The sequence below is a fragment of the Aotus nancymaae genome, unplaced genomic scaffold, assembly GCF_030222135.1.
Source record: "Aotus nancymaae isolate 86718 unplaced genomic scaffold, 86718_ANA_hifiasm-v0.15.2.pri h1tg000079l, whole genome shotgun sequence".
Taxonomy (NCBI): domain Eukaryota; kingdom Metazoa; phylum Chordata; class Mammalia; order Primates; family Aotidae; genus Aotus; species Aotus nancymaae.
Window position 1 is genome coordinate 27,284,765 of NW_026988494.1, and position 17,258 is coordinate 27,302,022.

The 17,258-nt window shown below is 41.9% G+C and overlaps 1 protein-coding gene across 2 annotated transcripts in view; it reads right to left on the bottom strand.

Annotated features, from left to right (window-relative positions):
* KIF13B (kinesin family member 13B) overlaps nt 1-17,258 on the bottom strand; it is a 194,428-nt gene that overhangs the window by 42,913 nt on the left and 134,257 nt on the right. For both annotated transcript variants that reach the window (XM_021665164.2, XM_064368766.1), the window contains exons 25-32: nt 14,792-14,938; nt 14,160-14,189; nt 12,133-12,232; nt 11,455-11,581; nt 10,685-10,740; nt 8,649-8,773; nt 6,765-6,941; nt 3,066-3,158 (exon numbers count right to left, since the gene is read on the bottom strand). In XM_021665164.2, the coding sequence (XP_021520839.2) occupies nt 3,066-3,158; nt 6,765-6,941; nt 8,649-8,773; nt 10,685-10,740; nt 11,455-11,581; nt 12,133-12,232; nt 14,160-14,189; nt 14,792-14,938 (855 nt within the window). The remainder of the gene's footprint in view (nt 1-3,065; nt 3,159-6,764; nt 6,942-8,648; nt 8,774-10,684; nt 10,741-11,454; nt 11,582-12,132; nt 12,233-14,159; nt 14,190-14,791; nt 14,939-17,258) is intronic.

The following is a 17,258-nucleotide window of genomic DNA, read 5'->3' on the forward strand; positions in this document are numbered from 1 at the left end:
CCCATCCCCAATCCTGGGACAGGAGCTGGCCGTGCATACAAATGGGACACATATAGTCAGAAAGGGGCTTTATCAATGTATTTAGTTATTTCAAGCAAAGTGGTTTTTGTTTTTTGGTGTTTTTTTTGAGACATAGTCGTGCTCTGATGCGTACGCTGGAGTACAGTGGCATGATCTTGGCTCACTGCAACCTTCACCTCCTAAGTTCAAGCAACTCTCCTGCCTCAGGCTCCCAAGCAGGTGGGACTACAGGTGCCCATCACCATGCCTGGCCAATTTTGTATTTTTAGTAGGGGCAGGGTTTCAACATATTGGCCAGGCTGGTCTCGAACTCCTGACCTTGTAATCCACCCATCTTGACCTTCCAAAGTGCTGGGATTACAGGTGTGAGCTACTGCACCCGGCCACAAAGTGGGTTCTTAACAAATTACTTTTCTCAGGGAAAATCAGGTACTTTATTCACTTATAAATTTCTTATAATAATGCCAAAATTACAAAATGTGTATCCATATGCCACTGCATCTGAAATGCTATCAACCGTAAGACAAAGATTTTATACACGATTAAGGGAATTAAAAAAACCTCTGCTAATTAATTTTAAGATACCATCAATTATAAGACACATTATAACTTCAAAGATATTTTTTAAAATTTAAATGAGTTTTAAAACAGATAAAATATGGGAGGATTTGTAAGATGGCTTCAGTTCCCAAAATCTTTTGTCTCACACAGTAATTCATTTGAACCTCATAATGACCATGAAAAGAAGGAATCATCCTTCTTTCCTAGATGACAAGAGGAAGACCACACAACTGGCAAGAGTCAAGGCCAGAACTTAGGTCTCGTGTCTCCTGGTAGGGTATTCTTTTCACCGCAATAGAGAATACTTGTGTCTAAAGAAAACAGACACTATCCTAATTTTACAAGGAGAAAGAAACTGTCTCTGCCCTGGACCACTTCTTTTGGCCATGATGCCCTAGGGGCTTCTGTGATACAGAACACAAGGAATTTTTAGGGCTTTTGCATGATGAAACTTGCCTACTAAGGAATCTTTTTGTTTTTAGGTCTAGTCTTTATACAATCAGCTTTATGTTTCATTTTGTCTTTATCATCAAGATTTGATAATGTGGAGACAATGTTTGCCAGTTTGGATGTTTAGCTAATTAACAGTGCAATCATGAGGTTATGTTTATCTTCAAGCTGATCCCCCCTTATTTCTTCCTTTTTAAAACCTGGAGAATAAAAGCACTTTTAAAAGGAGTAAAAAACTCAGTGGGAGAGAAGGAAAAGGAGAGGGAAATGGAGAGAGAAAAGGAAGAAATGAAGACAGTTCCCTAAAACTGTCACTGTTTCTCAACTGCATTCAAGCCATTTAGAGAGACAAGATCTGAAACAACTGGAAAACACAGAAAATGTTTAGATACAGAGAATAAACAGTAAGTCTCTAGCTAGACATAGATGTATACCTGTTTTAAATCTTGCAAACAAGAGTGAATGAAGCACATAGAGTAATCTATTACAGATCCAAGACTGTGCAACGACTAACTCTGCAAACAGGCTTTATTTTTAAATGTTCTGCAAACTCCAAATTAAATTAGATGGTTAATATTTACTATGCAAATCTACCACTTTAAAGATCCAGGGAAAAACTAGTTACTCTCCAATATGACTTGAGAGGGAAAAGCATTTTGCAACATAAGAGAGCTAAAACAAAGCCTAAGTACTGTGTAGTATTTTTCTTCTCCAAAAGCTGATCTCTGTATTAAAATATACACTGTTCACCTATTGTTAAAATACTCAATAGAATCAATGGACAAATCCTAAGCCCTAAAATGACAGGAACTGGTGCTGGTGTTGATGGCATGGTGAGGAGGGGTGTCCTCTGATGTCTTACACCCCTACTTCTCCATCCCCTGAGGAAGCAAAGTCTCCACCCCTTTGCCTATGCCCTGCTCTTTGTGGGTGAGGGTGGGAGAAGGACTTTTCTCTTTTCAGAGTCCTTTCCCTAGTACCCTCACTTCTCCTGGCCTGGCAAGGGATGCCCCTCTTCCCAGCTGTGCTGGTGCCTGGGTGAATGAATACATGTCTAGTTCAGGACACCTCTTAGAGAAGCATGGATACGCCACATCTTCCATCAAGCTTCTACCAGGGATCAATTTAAGCTCCACTTGTCTGAATCTTCTGAATATCTCAATTAGTTCAGACAGGGAAATAACAGTACTAATAAAATAATAATCATAGTAACAACAATAGTAGCGATAACATGTTCTCTAGTACATGCACATCAATTGGTATATATTGTCTTATTTGATCCTTGTACAGGCCAGGCATGGTGACTCACCCTGTAATCCCAGCACTTTGGGAGGCCGAGGCAGGTGGATCATGAGGTCAAGAGTTTGAGACCAGCCTAACCAAAACAGTGAAACCCCGTCTCTACTACAAATACAAAAAATTAACCGAGCATGGTGGCAGGCACCTATAATCCCGGCTACTCGGGAGGCTGAGGCAGGAGAATCGCTTGAACCCAGAAGGCAGAGGTTGCAGGGAGCTGAGATTGTGCCATTGCAATCCAGCCTGGGCAACAGTTCGAGACTTTATCTCAAAAAAAAGAAAAACAAAAAAAACCACTTCGTGCAGAAGGTTTACTAAGCCCATTTGACAAGAAAAAAAAAATACATATATATATATGGGTTCAAAGTAAGTTACCCAAGTTTACTTTGCTAGTAAATGACAAAAACAAGATTTCTGTTTGACTTCAGGATCCAAGTGGAATCTCTACGCTATGCTGCTTCCCTTCCTGGTACAGTATGTTTCTCTTCTGTCATCTTCTGTATAAAAAGGTGTTAATTTGCTTTTCAAAAGAAAGTTCTTCAACAAAATACTAAAACTTTTAAAGACACAAGTACATTTTACTATGAATGGATATTAGAAAATTCCTGTAAAAATCTATAGCTTCCCTAAAAATACACTTTCACTTCATACATATGTCTTGGGTAAGTCACTTTTCAGGGAGTTGGCTCTTTTAAAGTGTTTATTTTTAGTAAATTTAATTGTATATCCTTCACCTCTGGGATATTGGAGACAATTTCAAAAGTCACTCCACAGCCAGGAATAGAACTTCGATGAGACATCTTTTTTAGGAGACTCTGTGCAAAACCCTGGAGAAAAACAAAATAGAAGATATATGATTTCCCACCTGAAAAATTGAGTTTTCATTAACAAAAGACAGCGTAAAACATACTAGCTCATTCTCACTATAAGAAAACAGCATGTTTCCAACTAAGCAAGTGAAATCACCAAGTACAGTTTCCTCAACGTTGTCCTGTGATATGAAATCAAGCTACCAGACGCTCACCGTGTGTGACAGGCCCTACACCCAACATAGGAAACATATAGACCAACAATGTAAGCTGGCAGTAGGCATATGGATGAACGCTGCTTAGCATTTAGCTACAGAAATACAAGCTTGTTGAGTTCCACACAATAAAATGACCTTCTAACTAAGATGGAAGCAAGGACTGGTGACGCTTACACTTTTTTCCTCCCCAGCACGATAGACATCTTGTACCATGAATATTGACAAGTCCAGGCATTAAATTCTTGACCAAAGCAAGATCGTTACGAGGAATGATTTAAGAGTGCACGGTCATTGTTTATGCTGACTATGCTCTTTGCACAGTTAGGAATTGAACTGTTGAATTAATGCATAGATGACTCATTTTGAGATGCTGCTAAGACTGAACACCCTGCAGAGGTTGGGGAGAGCAGGGATGAGAGCAGAATACCATCAGGGAACAAAGGTAAGAGGGGGGAGAACGTGAAACAGGCACCGAGCTTGCTCCCCAAGCAAAAGGAATGGCAGAAACACGCGAAGCCCCCAAGAAAACAGCAAAGCCACGCTATGTGGTCTTGGATATACATCATTTCACAAACCTACCTAATGATAATTTATTTCATATTCAATGATCTTTAGTTAATTTTTAAAAAGAATACAGCATCTCAGAATGCAAAGAGACCACTTATGTCACTGCTTTTCTCCCTTGACTTTAGCCCCGCAGTGCTGAGCCAAGGCTAATTACAACAGTCAAGGCATAGAGATCGCCGCCCGTAGGGTGGCGAAGGGAGATGCAGACACTACTATTATCCTACTTTTTGGTTTTCCATTTGTATGGTATTAGTGAAGCTGACATGTGTGCTTGACATGTGTCTTATGGAAGCTCCTGTTCTTGTTATAAAGAAGAAGAGGGCTTTCCATATGACCATTCTTAGGAAGAAAATACCTGAAATTGAGAAAGAAAATGGCGTGACTTAAAAATACTTCCACATCGTTTCAACCAGGAAAAACAAAACAAAACATGGCAACATATTGTCCCTACAATAGAAACAACAAAAACCAAGTGACACGTGGTGACTGTACAATGTACCTTTTCTGTCAAGGACCCTGTGGGGCCGGTGGTGGTGCCAGGTTAGTCTGAGGGCCTGGCAACCAGGATGTCTAATTCCGAAATGGAAAATCACTCTTCAAAATGCTCCCCATGAGCGGTGTGTCTTTTTCAAACCCTCACACACTTATGAGAAAAGGGAGACAGAGAGAGTGAATGGGAGCACACCATATACATCTATAGCTAACCCTGTGACCTGTATTTTATTGATGTTGGATTGCCAAGCTAAAGAACTGCAATTTTAATGGCATTACCGCCAGTCTTCATTTCAAAGATTGATATCAGTGTGACATTTGGAACTAAAGATTAATTTTTAGGGGTGGAGATTACATCTAGGAGTCTGTCAACCATCACTGTGCTCTTTTAAATGAAAAGATTTTCATCTGTACTGGTTCTAGTCAGTGTATTGAGAATGCCTCAAAAAAAAGAGAGAAAAGATGGTTAAAAGGATCCCCAGACGCACTCTCCCAAATCCTTGTATTTGCAAAATCAGTAACAGAATTTAAATTCTTTTTTTTTTTTTTTTTTTTTGAGACAGAGTTTCGTTCTTGTTGCCCAGGCCGGAGTGCAATGGTGCAATCTCAGCTCACCACAACCTCCACCTGCTGGGTTCAACCGATTCTCCTGCCTCAGCCTCCCGAGTAGCTGGGATTACAGGCATGCACCACCATGCCTGGCTAATTTTGTATTTTTAGTAGAGATGCGGTTTTCCCATGTTGGTCAGGCTGGTCTCAAACTCCTGACCTCAGGTAATCCAACCACCTTGGCCTCCCAAAGTGCTGGGATTACAGGCGTGATCAGTGCACCTGGCCTTAAATTCTTACCTAGAAGTTTTGTACTAAACCCCTTCATATGGCACAAGGTCCTTCATAATCCAGCTGCAACTACATGGAGAGCCACACTCCTTGGCATAGGCAGGATCCCTGGTATGGTGCTCCTCACGGTCCCCAAGCCTGCCCCGTCTTGCCCTCCCAACTCTCTCTGCACATGTATTTCCTCCTATCCACAGAACTCCGTCTTTTCCTCCTCTGCCTGGCCAATGCCCCTCCTAGTCCTAGTTCAAATGCTCTCCTCCTCTCTGAATTGCCCCCACCACCCCCAACTCCCTTGGGCTGAATCCTTCCCTCTCTAACCTGCATTCTCACCACAAGTGCTGAGGACCTGCACCACATGCTCAGCTCGGGCTGAGAGGAGTTGCCTGTTACGTATCTACCTGTGCAAATCAACTCGGCTCTTGAAGGACACAGACTATGTCTTTTTGTTTGTTTTCAGATGCATTGCCCAGGTTGGACTCGAACTCCTGGGCTCAAGTGATCCTGCAGCCTCAGCCTCCTGAATTGCTGGGACAGCAGACGTGCACCATTGCACTGGGCTCACTCATTTCTCATTCACCTTTTTATCCCAAAGTATACAAATCAAAGACTGCAAGAGGTAAAAGGTCTAGAAAGCAGCCTGGGCAACATGGCAAGACCTGGACTCCACAAGAAATACAAAAGATTAGCCAGGCATGGTGGCAATGTGCCTGGGGTCCCAGTTTCCGGGAGGCTGAGGTGGAACGATCACCTGAGCCCAGGAGATGACTGCTGCAGCAAGCTATGATCACATCATTGCACTCCAGCCTGAGCAACAGAGCAAGACCCTATCTCTTAAAAACAAAACAAAACAAAAGCCTGGCCGGGCACGGTGGCTCACGCCTGTAATCCCAGCACTTTGGGAGGCCGAGGCAGGTGGATCACCTCAGATCAGGAGTTCAAGACCAGCCTGGCCAACATGGAGAAACCCCATCTCTACTAAAAATACAAAAATTAGCTGGGCATGGTGGCAGGGACCTGTAATCCCAGCTACTTGGGAGGCTGAGGCAGGAGAATCACTTGAACCAGGAGGTGGAGGTTGCCATGAGCCAAGACTTCACCACTGCACTCCAGCCTGGGTGACAAGAGTGAAACTTCATCTCACAGAAAAAAAAAAAAGTCTGGAAACAGAAGCATAGGCAGCCTTCTCCTAATGAAGTAACAGCTGGTCGATGAAAAGGCAACAACCAATCCACCGGCCTTGCCCCTGACAGGCTGTGTGGTACCCAAAAGAATGACCGTGGTTTGTGAATTTGCTCTAAGAAAGATTCAGTGTAACAATACTGTCCAGGGGCAAGTGACACATCTGGGTCTTGATGCAAGCATGGGTCCAGGACAGCAGAAGTCACTTGAGAAAGAAAAGCTTGGCGCTTCCTGGAGCTTGTTTGGACAGAAGGTCAGAGGAAGCACTGCACAGCCGTGCCCTCGGGTCGCACCTGTGGTTACAGCATTTCTTCCACTCAACACTAACCTGCCGGCCGTGAACATTGACACAGATTCTCTTGCGTAACACCAGTTGCATGTCGGCAGGGTGGCTGAGCTGGACCGTCACGCGCACGATCAGAAACAGCCGCTCGTCCACGGGCGTGCCCTTGCTGAGCTGAGGGCAGCCATGTACCGCGGAATCCCAGGAGGCTTCTGCTTTCGCCTGCAGAGAAGACAGAAAAGAAATAGGTTTCCCTCTTCTCCAGAAACAGAAAACTCTTTCAAGGAAACCACCTTGGCTCAGGCTGCAAGGGCACGTGCCAGTCACCAGCAAAGTTCTACTATGACAGCGGCCCTGAAGAGATGATGGAGTGGGACAGTGTGGCCACAATCACCTTCACCTGAAAAGTATAGAGCATGATGATCCCGGCTGGCTTACTTTTAAAATTTGTATTAAAAAATGCTCAAACGTCAAGCAAAGCTGCAAGAATTCAGTCCAGTGATCCACACACCTCTCACCACAATGCACCAATTGCTACAGTTGGGCCACTTGCGCTTTTCTTTCTCGCAGCTCACACACACACACATTATTACTTTAGCTCAGCCACTTTCAAGTAAGGTACATATCATATCCTGGAAATTTAACAGCAATACACTATAATTTAATATAGAATCCATATTCAAATGTTTGAATCTACAACAGCCACTCAGCCCTTCCTGATGACACTTGCCCCTAGTTTCGCTTCTTAGGGATACTACTAAGTAATAACACGTCCTCAAAGCATCACACACCAGCTTTCCTTCCTGAAAATATTCATAATTTTTCAAACATACTCAAAATTAGAAAATAAACTCCCGTGATATACCCATCACTCAGATTCAACCATTAAAATCAAGATGTCACCATACTGCCTTCACCTATTCTTTTCCTTTTTAAGTAGTCCTGGCCAGGTGCGTTGGCTCACACCTGTAATCCCAGCACTTTGGGAGGCCAAGGCAGGCGGATCACTTGAGGTCAGGAGTTCAAGACCAGCCTGGCCAACACCGTGAAATCCCATTTCTACTAAAAATACAAAAATTAGCCAGGCATGATGGTGTGCACCTGTAGTCCCAGCTACTTGGGAGGTTGCAGCGAGAGATCACTTGAACCCAAGAGGCGGAGGCTGCAGTGAGCCAAGATCGTACCGCTGCATTCCAGCCTGGGAAACAGAGTGAAACTCTTGTCTCAAAAAAAAAATAAGTCCTTATAAAAGGATTTCAAAGCAAATCTCAGCCAGACACAATGGCTTACACCTGTAATCCCAGCACTTTGGGAGGCCGAGGCAGGCAATCACTTCAGGTCAGGAGTTCCAGACTAGCTTGGCCAACATGGTAAAACCTGCCCCTACTAAAAAAACATACAAAAATTAGCTAGGCATGGTGGCACACACTTACAGTCCCAGCTGCTCGGGGGGATGAGGCAGGAGAATCACTTAAACCTGGGAGGCAGAGGTTGCAGTGAGCCAAAATCCTGCCACTGTGCACTAGCCTGGGTGACAGAGCGAGACTCTATCTAAACAAACAAACTAACTAAACAAAGCGAATCCCAAACCTGGTGCCATTTCACCCCGACGCACTTCCACAGCCCCTGCTTCCATCTTTCACCGGTCGAGGAATGGAGCCTCAAGCTCCTGACTGCTGCTGATCTGAGCTGTTCACACCAGGTCAGTACAAGTTACCAGGAAAGGAAGGAAAAGGTGAACTGATACAATATGATGTTCCAGCTCCGTTCTTCTCGAAGTCATGATGAAACGTTTTTCTTTATGTATTCGGAGAAATGTAAAGCACTGGCATGACTGTCTGTTTCATGATTATTAACTGTTTCAAAAAGCTCGAGGAGAGGTTAAGGAACCACTTTTCATCTGCTCTTCCCAAGGTATGCTTTCCTTACCTCCCCATCATGCTGCTTCACGATCTGCAGTTCAAAGAACTCCTCTTCTTCTTCCCCCGTCAAGGTCGCATCCCATCCACCAGCTTCTGGGTCATCAAGATTATCCTGAGAGCTGAAATCATCAGCTAAAAGCAAAGAAGCTCCATTAAATACTGAGATCGTTTTCAAGGATAACCCCTACTAGCTAACTTTCAATGTGATTATTAAAATTCTTCCGCTTCAAATTTCATTTGCTTTTTGCACTGATATTTTACATGACACTGAAGATGACCATTTAAAACTTCACAGATCTTACAGATAAGAAAGTGCCTCAAAAAATGATCTCATCCAATCTGCTACATTTATGCCTTACTTTAAACGGAAGGCAAATGAAACCAAAACACCTAAGAGGTTACCCAAGGTCATCTCATCAATGTCAGTGACCAGTTATAACCCGAATTCCCTACCGTTTAGTGCACTGAAGGAATGAGAAACGAGCAAGGCTGATTCCAGGCACCTGACAGTGACCTTCAGCAGAAGGTTCCACTGGCGGCATGGCTGGAAACTGAAGGGCTGCACCAGGGCCCCCTGGTTCCTCAGGACCGAGCCTGGCCCTCCCCACTTCCCTTCACCTGTAGTTAATGAGCAGACATCCACAGATCCTTTTCTAGGAGGTGGGCGTGCGGGGACTGAGTACATGTACCATGCTGACCGAAGTCCTGATCACCCCCTTGAATCCCCAGACTAACACATCTTCCTTAAGCTTATTTTTTCCACTTTCTTATCCACATTCTTGCCCCCACCCAAACACGAGGGCCTCACCTACCCAGGAAACCTAACTAAGAACAGACCAGACTCACCCTCAGGCTACAAGGTCAGGAGAACACCATAGCAGGATACGCTCTTGGGGCAAACATTAAAAAACAACTTCCACCCCATCAGGAGAACAGACAGTGGCTGTATTATCAGTATTATTCTCTAACTCTGTATGCATAGAAAAATCTTCCATCTAAATAAACTAAGTGGCAGGAGATCCTAAATGCCTCAGAGATTGCATCTCACTGTCAGCTGGGCGGAAGAAACCAGAGGAGAGCCACACTCATCTACTGAGGAGAGTTCATATTAATACACAGTTCTGCAGATGTTTTAGGAATTTAACTGCTGACTTTTAACTTATTTTTGGATCCTTAATCTACCTTTCCATTTTCTATTTTCCATCCTACAGGTAGAACTCCTACAGGCAGGATATACATAAAATGCATCCAGCCCCAAAAATTTTACATGGGGGTGAGTGGGAATCAGAAAAATGACAGTATTTTTTTTTTAAAAAAACAGGTAATACAGGGATGAATGGCACAAGAACTTGTGTAAAAAGTGAGACATTTATTAGATAATGCTAAGAAAACACCACAAGGAAACACGCTTCGTAAGTATTGCTAGTAGTCCTTTCCAGAGAGAAGTCTTTCCCTAAGAAATAAAGAAGAGCAGGGTGTGGTGGCCCAGGCCTGTAATCCCAGTACTTTAGGAGACCAAGGCAGGCAGATACCTGAGGTCAAGATATCGAGACCATCGTGGCTAAGATGGTGAAACCCCGTCTCTACCAAAAATACAAAAAATTAGCCGGGCATGGTGACACACACCTATAGTCCCAGCTACTCAGGAGGCTGAGGCAGGAGAATCACTTGAGCCCGGGAGAAAGAGGTTGTGGTGAGCTGGGATTTCGCCACTGCACTCCAGCCTCGGCGACAGAGTGAGACTCCATCAAACAACAACAACAACAACAAAAACGTACTGCTACCATCCTAACACTGGGGGAGTAGAGCATCCACATGGCACCACGAGCTGCAGGGATGAGAGGTGAGGAGCATGGTGAAGCACGCCTATTACTGTCATAAACACGAGAGTCTGACACCAAATCAGTCTGTCAGGGCACGTGGGCACACGTCAAACTGGCTCTAGCCTTAGGGTAACAGGATTGCCTCACGATGCACTGGGTTGGAATCTGCATGTTATGTGGGCACTAATTTTAAGCCTTCAGGACACACCTCCTAACTTACCATTTAAGTCCAGGAAGATAACAGGGATGTGTGTCTCCATCCCAGGCACTGGGGTCCTAAAACATGAAGAACAAATGGCATCTGAATCGGGCTACTTTCTCAGTGGCATGCACACAGGAACACAGCCTTAATGGCATTTGGGGCTGTTACAGGGCAGAGCAGTAACGGCCCTGGCTGTACTCTAATTCAGAGTCAGAGAGGCCGCAAAGCCCCCACTGAGGCTGCTGCTTCATACGCCGACACCTGAACTTAGCCTTAGAAGACACTCCCACCTGTTTATAGTGAAGTTCTCTTCTTTAAACCTACTTTCTTATAAAATGATATACTTAAAGGCTCCCTCTGGCTAAATTTACTATTTTTAATTTCTATAAAGTAGCACAGAACATTTGCTGACAGTACAGTTTAAGCCAGCACCAAAACCAAAATCGCGTGGAGATGCAATTTTCTTATGACTGAACAGTCTTTTAAGGGAATGACCCAAGTAATTAACATATTAACTATTTTTTTTAATGCTAAGTGCAGTGGTACTAAATATTGATTTAAGTTCTCAGAAATCTTAATGACGTTGGCCAATAACAACATTATTTAATAAAACAGTTTTAGGCCGTATTCAACTCATGAAAATAGTTTAACAGTTCCTTTTATTTAAACATATCCCCCCCATGCTATCATGAATCTTCCATTAACCACAGCACATGTAAAATTCAGGCTAAAAGCAGGTGGCTTGGGGAGAGTTCAGAGCCTCACGAGACACACCCCTTGGTTCATACCATTCTGCTGGGGCCCCTGGAATGCCGCTGCCAGCAGAGGGGACCATCACCGCGTTCCGCTCCTCAGTGAGGGTCAGCCGCATCTCCAGGAGCTGCGCCTCACGGTCAGCATCATCCTCTGTTTTATCTAGAACATCGGGAATGAGGATTCAATGCTGAAACCCCACTTGCCATTTATCTTTTAGTCCTGAGTCAAGGCTGGATTTGCCTATATTTCTCTTATTAGCTGATGAGCGCTCCCCAGTGATAAAAAACTAACCCACAGCTAGGGAGGTCAGGTGGGTTCTTACAGAGAGGCCATCTTCACTTCCTGGGAGGCCTACAGAGGGACTGCACAGGCGTGACTGCTCCAGAGTCAGAGGACTCAAGCCCTCCGGATAAGAAAACCTAGCTTTGGATAAAGGTTATCCAAATACAATCTTTAAGTTATCTTTGAGGGTTCACGTTTGCTTTGTGCACTGTATTTTCTTTCTTTGTGGGGGCTGGAAGGAAGACCTACACCAAGACATGACAGCTGAGTAAAGGATATGACATAAACAAGGAGTAACATTCGTCTGCTCCTGCCATCCCCACTACTGATGTGTTCATCTCACTCTTAACTGATGTGGCTACAAAGGGAGAATAATTAATTATGCATTGATGTGCAGGGGAGAAAAATATTCTATTTGTTTTTCTTACCCTGTTTACTGACAAGCTTTTGCAATTGTTGATCCAAGTACTCCTGACGTTTTGTTAACGCATTCAGCCATTTTCTACGAAGTCTCTCTAAATCCCGATCCTGGAAGCAAGCAAGGAAAATCATATTCAATGTAATGTCAAGATAATCTATCTGAAACTGATGCTGTATCTTACTCTACTATACTTCAGAAAGGTAAGGTAGTATACAATAATTTCTTTATTACTACCACCAGTTGACTGCACCCATAATTCAAAAACAGCTATTTTCAGAATTGAAAGCATTATTTTCTGGAGCAGAAAGGGTATTCTCAGGTATCCAGAACCAGTTTTATTTCTAATGGCTTGGGGGTAGAACTTTAAGGACTTGCAACAGAAATCTTCTAAAAGGTCTCTTTAATGGATAAAACCCACAAATAGGACTCAATAATCTTCCACTATGGCTGGGCATGGTTGCTCAGGCCTGTAATCCCAGCACCTTGGGAGGCTAAGGCAGGTGATCACCTGAGGTCAGGAGTTCGAGACCAGCCTGGCCAACATGGTGAAACTCCATTTCTAATAAAAATACAAAAATTAGCCAGGCCTGGTGGCAGGCATCTGTAATCACAGTTACTCAGGAGGCTGAGGCAGGGTAATCACTTGAATCCGGGAGACGGAGGTTGCAGTGAGCAGAGACTGCGCCATTGTACTTTAGCCTGGGCAACAAGAGCAAAACTCCATCTCGAAAAAAAAAAAAAAAGCACAAAAAAATAGGCTGGGCATGGTGATGTGCACCTTTAATGCCAAGTACTTGGGAGGCTAAGGCATGAGAATCACTTAAACTTGGGAGGCAGAGGTTGCAATGAGCCAAAATCACTCTACTGCACTGCAGTCTGGGTGGCAGAGCGAGACTCTGTCTCTCAAAAAAAAAAAAAAAACAACAACAAACAAAAAAAAAACTTCAAATTTATATACCTTAGAATAATCAGAAGAATCCTTCAACTTTTGCAACTTCTGCTTTCTATATGTCAACATAGGCTCTCAGAGACAACAACATTTAAATGCTTCTCACACTTCTTTTCATGCATTTTGGGGGGTGACAGGTGGGGGAAAGAGGGGAAAGGGGTTATCATCAACAGAATAACTACCCTACCAGTCAACATCTACATGCATACTTACCTCATTTCCTTTTATAATAAGGTTACCACACTGGGTAGGTCAGTGGAATGCTGCAGATATTTTGTGTCTGGACTTTACTAGGGCACTTAACCAAATAGCCTATGACATTGTTGTGGACAAGATGGAGAAACGTGCGATGCATCTGCTTCAGTAAAATCACAGAGGACTCAAATATCACATCTGAGGAACAGTGATTCATGTCAGCTTCAACCAAGTCTCTACTGTTGTGCCACAGGACTCTGTATTTAACCCTATCTGATACAGTGTTTTTATCGGTGACTTATAGGAAAGCAGACATTTCTATCAAATTACAATGATACAAAACCAGGAGATTGACTACACAGATGACATAATCAGGCTCCAAAGAGCCCTCACAGTCCTGAACGATGACTAACAGACGGAATTGCACAGACAGAAACAGAATCCTTGAGAAGTTAGGAAAAGAAAGGAAAGGAAAAAAAAAAATCCCAAATGCTGTATGATTCCAGGAAGTAGGGAAGAAAGATCTGGCTTAAAAAAATGCAAAACGCATAGGGTTGACTGAAGCTCAGAATGAGACAGCTGTAATAAGGGCAACGGGTGCTGACTCACTCCGGAGAGAAAATGTCCAGAGAAGAGGATCTTCAGGGAGCCTGGCTGGGGATCTCCAGGCTTGGAAAAGGATCTCAGTCACAAATGACTTCCCACTCCTAACACACTTTGCAGTCTATGAAACAACACTCAATGTTTCGTACTCTGTTTTACTTTAAAACAACAAAAAAAGCAGTATGAATTGTTTAATCCTTAAATAACACTATAGCGAGATCCAGGAATGCATAATTACATACTTTAATCATGCTTATTTGAGATGAGGCTAACAGGTGCTAAACTACCTGGTAGCTGTCCATGTCCTCCTCTTCCTCCTAAAAGAAAAAATACGTTACACAGAACTGAATTATTGATTTATCCAAGAATCAGGCTATGCTAAACAATCTCTTTACCCATAATTTATATTTTCCAACTGAATACACAATTTCACCTCCCACCTACCCACACCCTCATTCTAGGTTTTATAGTTGTCAGGAAGTTGGAGCCTCTCACAGGAAAGTGAACACTTATTTGACCTTTTCGGGAACCAGTACAATGCTCTCCCTGCTGGGTTTATAGTCCCGCTCGCCAGGGGAAATCAAACACCTGCTGGCAAATAGTCTTTACAAGCCAGTAGGGGGTTTCTGCAGAGGGGTGGGATGATGCTGAGGAGGTTAATCACTAGCTGGCACAGTGTAATCTGGGGAGGCTGAGATGTTTTAACCCTCAGCTTGCCACCTACTCCAGGGCAAAACTGATAATACAGTCCGATGCAGTGATTCCATGAAAATGCAAGACACAAAAAAAGACAGCAAAGGTAAACAAAGAGATTCACGGAAAGAATTGTTCACAGAAAGGAGTCTTCACACAGGTTCCAAAAGGCACTCTGGTCTGACTTTTGTCTTTCAAGAAGAACATCACAGGTATAGAAACTTACATGGAAGGTCTCGTGAGTTTTGGGGGCTCTGACCGGTCTAACTTTGACACACCCAATGCCAACAGACAATACACATTCTTCCATCAGGGGTAAAGTTCCAGATTCCTGTACCGACTTCACTTCCACTTGAACTCGCCGGGACTGCCCCTGGGTCACAGACAATTTAGTCTTAAAATCAGTTTCCTGATATCGAACAAATTGGTTTAGAGAGACCCCTACAGGCTGATGTTGAGAAAAAATGTTTAATTCAGACACAATGTCACCCTATCTTATTAAGCATTAAAATACAAATTCAAAAACTAATCAGGAAAATCATTTCCCTTTTAAGTGAGCTAAAAAACAGAATAAATATATGTTTACATATGATAAGAAGAAACATTAAAAAAATCTAACAAAGAAAATACAAACACTGGCCAATAAAAAAGTTTAACTTAAATAAATACAAATTAAAATAAAGCATGATACACCTTTATTTTCACTTCCTAAACTGGCAATTATCTTTTAGAAGGGGAATTTCCAATAATGCCCTGTATTTATGAAACAATTTCATACACTGTAAGTGGGAATTTAAATTGGTACAGGTTTTCTGCAAGGCAATTTGAGTTAAAAATATAAGTTCCTTTAACCCAACAATTCAACTTTCTAGGGAGCTAAGTAAATAATCATGCATATACATAAAAAATCTTAAGCACGTCTAAAAAGAAAAAATTAGATATGAATTAAATGTGTAATATTGGTAACTTTAAATAATCCGTGGTACGAAACACTATATAGTTGTTAAAGTATTACTGTAGAAAAACATATGACATATTAAAGAATAAAGTACCAGTAAATATAAATATAAATATAATATCAGTAAATAAAAATAGATCAGTAAGTGTAAATATCAGTATTACGTATATAGTTTGTGTATATATATTTAATTTACTGATATAGCAGTAAGTATATCATCACTAATATAAATATATCAATTATATAGTTACATAATTATAAATATAATGATCAGTAAATATAAATATAATATCAGTAATTATGATTGCTCAGATTGTTTATTATGTGGGACCTGGTATATATTTACAATGAATTAATACTTTAAAAGAAAATTCACAGTACTCCCAAATTACTGACTTCAAACTTGGTTTGTAAATTTTAGAAATGTAAAACAGCATTTGAAAAATGGAATACATGTGCTCAATTGCAAGTCAATTACTCTTGCCCTCTTCCATCAGATTTTAGCTCCCAAGAGCTCTGCATGATCAGGAAAACCAACTCAGGGAACCACTGATCCTATCAAGCTCCATATGAATGAATGGGATACGGATGTTTTCTGATTTAATATTACCAAGGACTAAACCTCAGATATTTTGGGGGCAAAGTCCTAAAGAAAACATTTTATAGCCTAAACAGTTTTGTCACTACAATTAGCTACCTTTTGTTTGCTTGGTTTCCATAAACACTTTCCAAAGTGATCTATTTTGAATCTGTGCCTAAGAGTGAAGGGTGAAATGTGCACTTTAAGGGAAGATTCATAAGGAGAGGAGGGAGAGGATTTGGGAATGGTTTACTATACCACAGAAAAACTTTTAAAACTACACTTAAACTATTAGACAGAACTTCTCGTCACTGCTGATATTTGACCATTTGTTTCTACTAAAACAGCAATTTTCACATGGTTTAACCTAATCAGTTGTCCTCAGCCACCTTCCTGTTCAAGAACATACATCCCAACTTCTAAACATGTTACACTCACATAAGCCGAGCATTCAAGACCCCGCAAAGCAGTTGCCACAAGCTTCTGCAACCTCTTCCCTTTCTGCTTTCCAGCTCTTTGTCCACATGACTTTCAATCCAGATGGACCTAATTTCTGGCCTCTGTGTCTTTATTCTTGCCATTAACATTAGGTTGGTGCAAAAGTAATCATGGTTTTTGCCGTCATATAAGAAAAACCCTTTCAGACTTTGCATGATTTTTTCAGCATGAAAGTAAAGAGGCATATTCTCCAGAAAGCCCTTTCCTGAAAAACCCAACATTTCTTTGAACACTTTTAGTAAAGAGTATCAGAAGTTTGATAAATATTTAAATATCCAATTTACACTAAATCATAGAAAATTATCCAGTCTTGCCTTCCAGTAGATGAATTTCTAAGGCTTTGAAGAAGATATATCTTTTTTAACAGATCCTCAGAAAAAGATGTTCTTCACACCCTTAAGAATTCTACTTTATGTGTATAACACATGCTTTAACTTCAGCTCCTTTCCCTTTGCTAAAATTTATTTGCTGGGGTCAGAGAACAAGTGTTTATCATTGTCCTCCTCTCAAAACATCAGAAACTTAAACATTTAAGCAATTTTTCTTTCCTTTAATTTTCTCTGTTTTGCTTTGAATGCTTTCTACGTTCATTTTCTAGAGTGATTCTAATATTTTACTACTGTTTTAAAGTATGGAAACTCTCATAGAACATGGGAG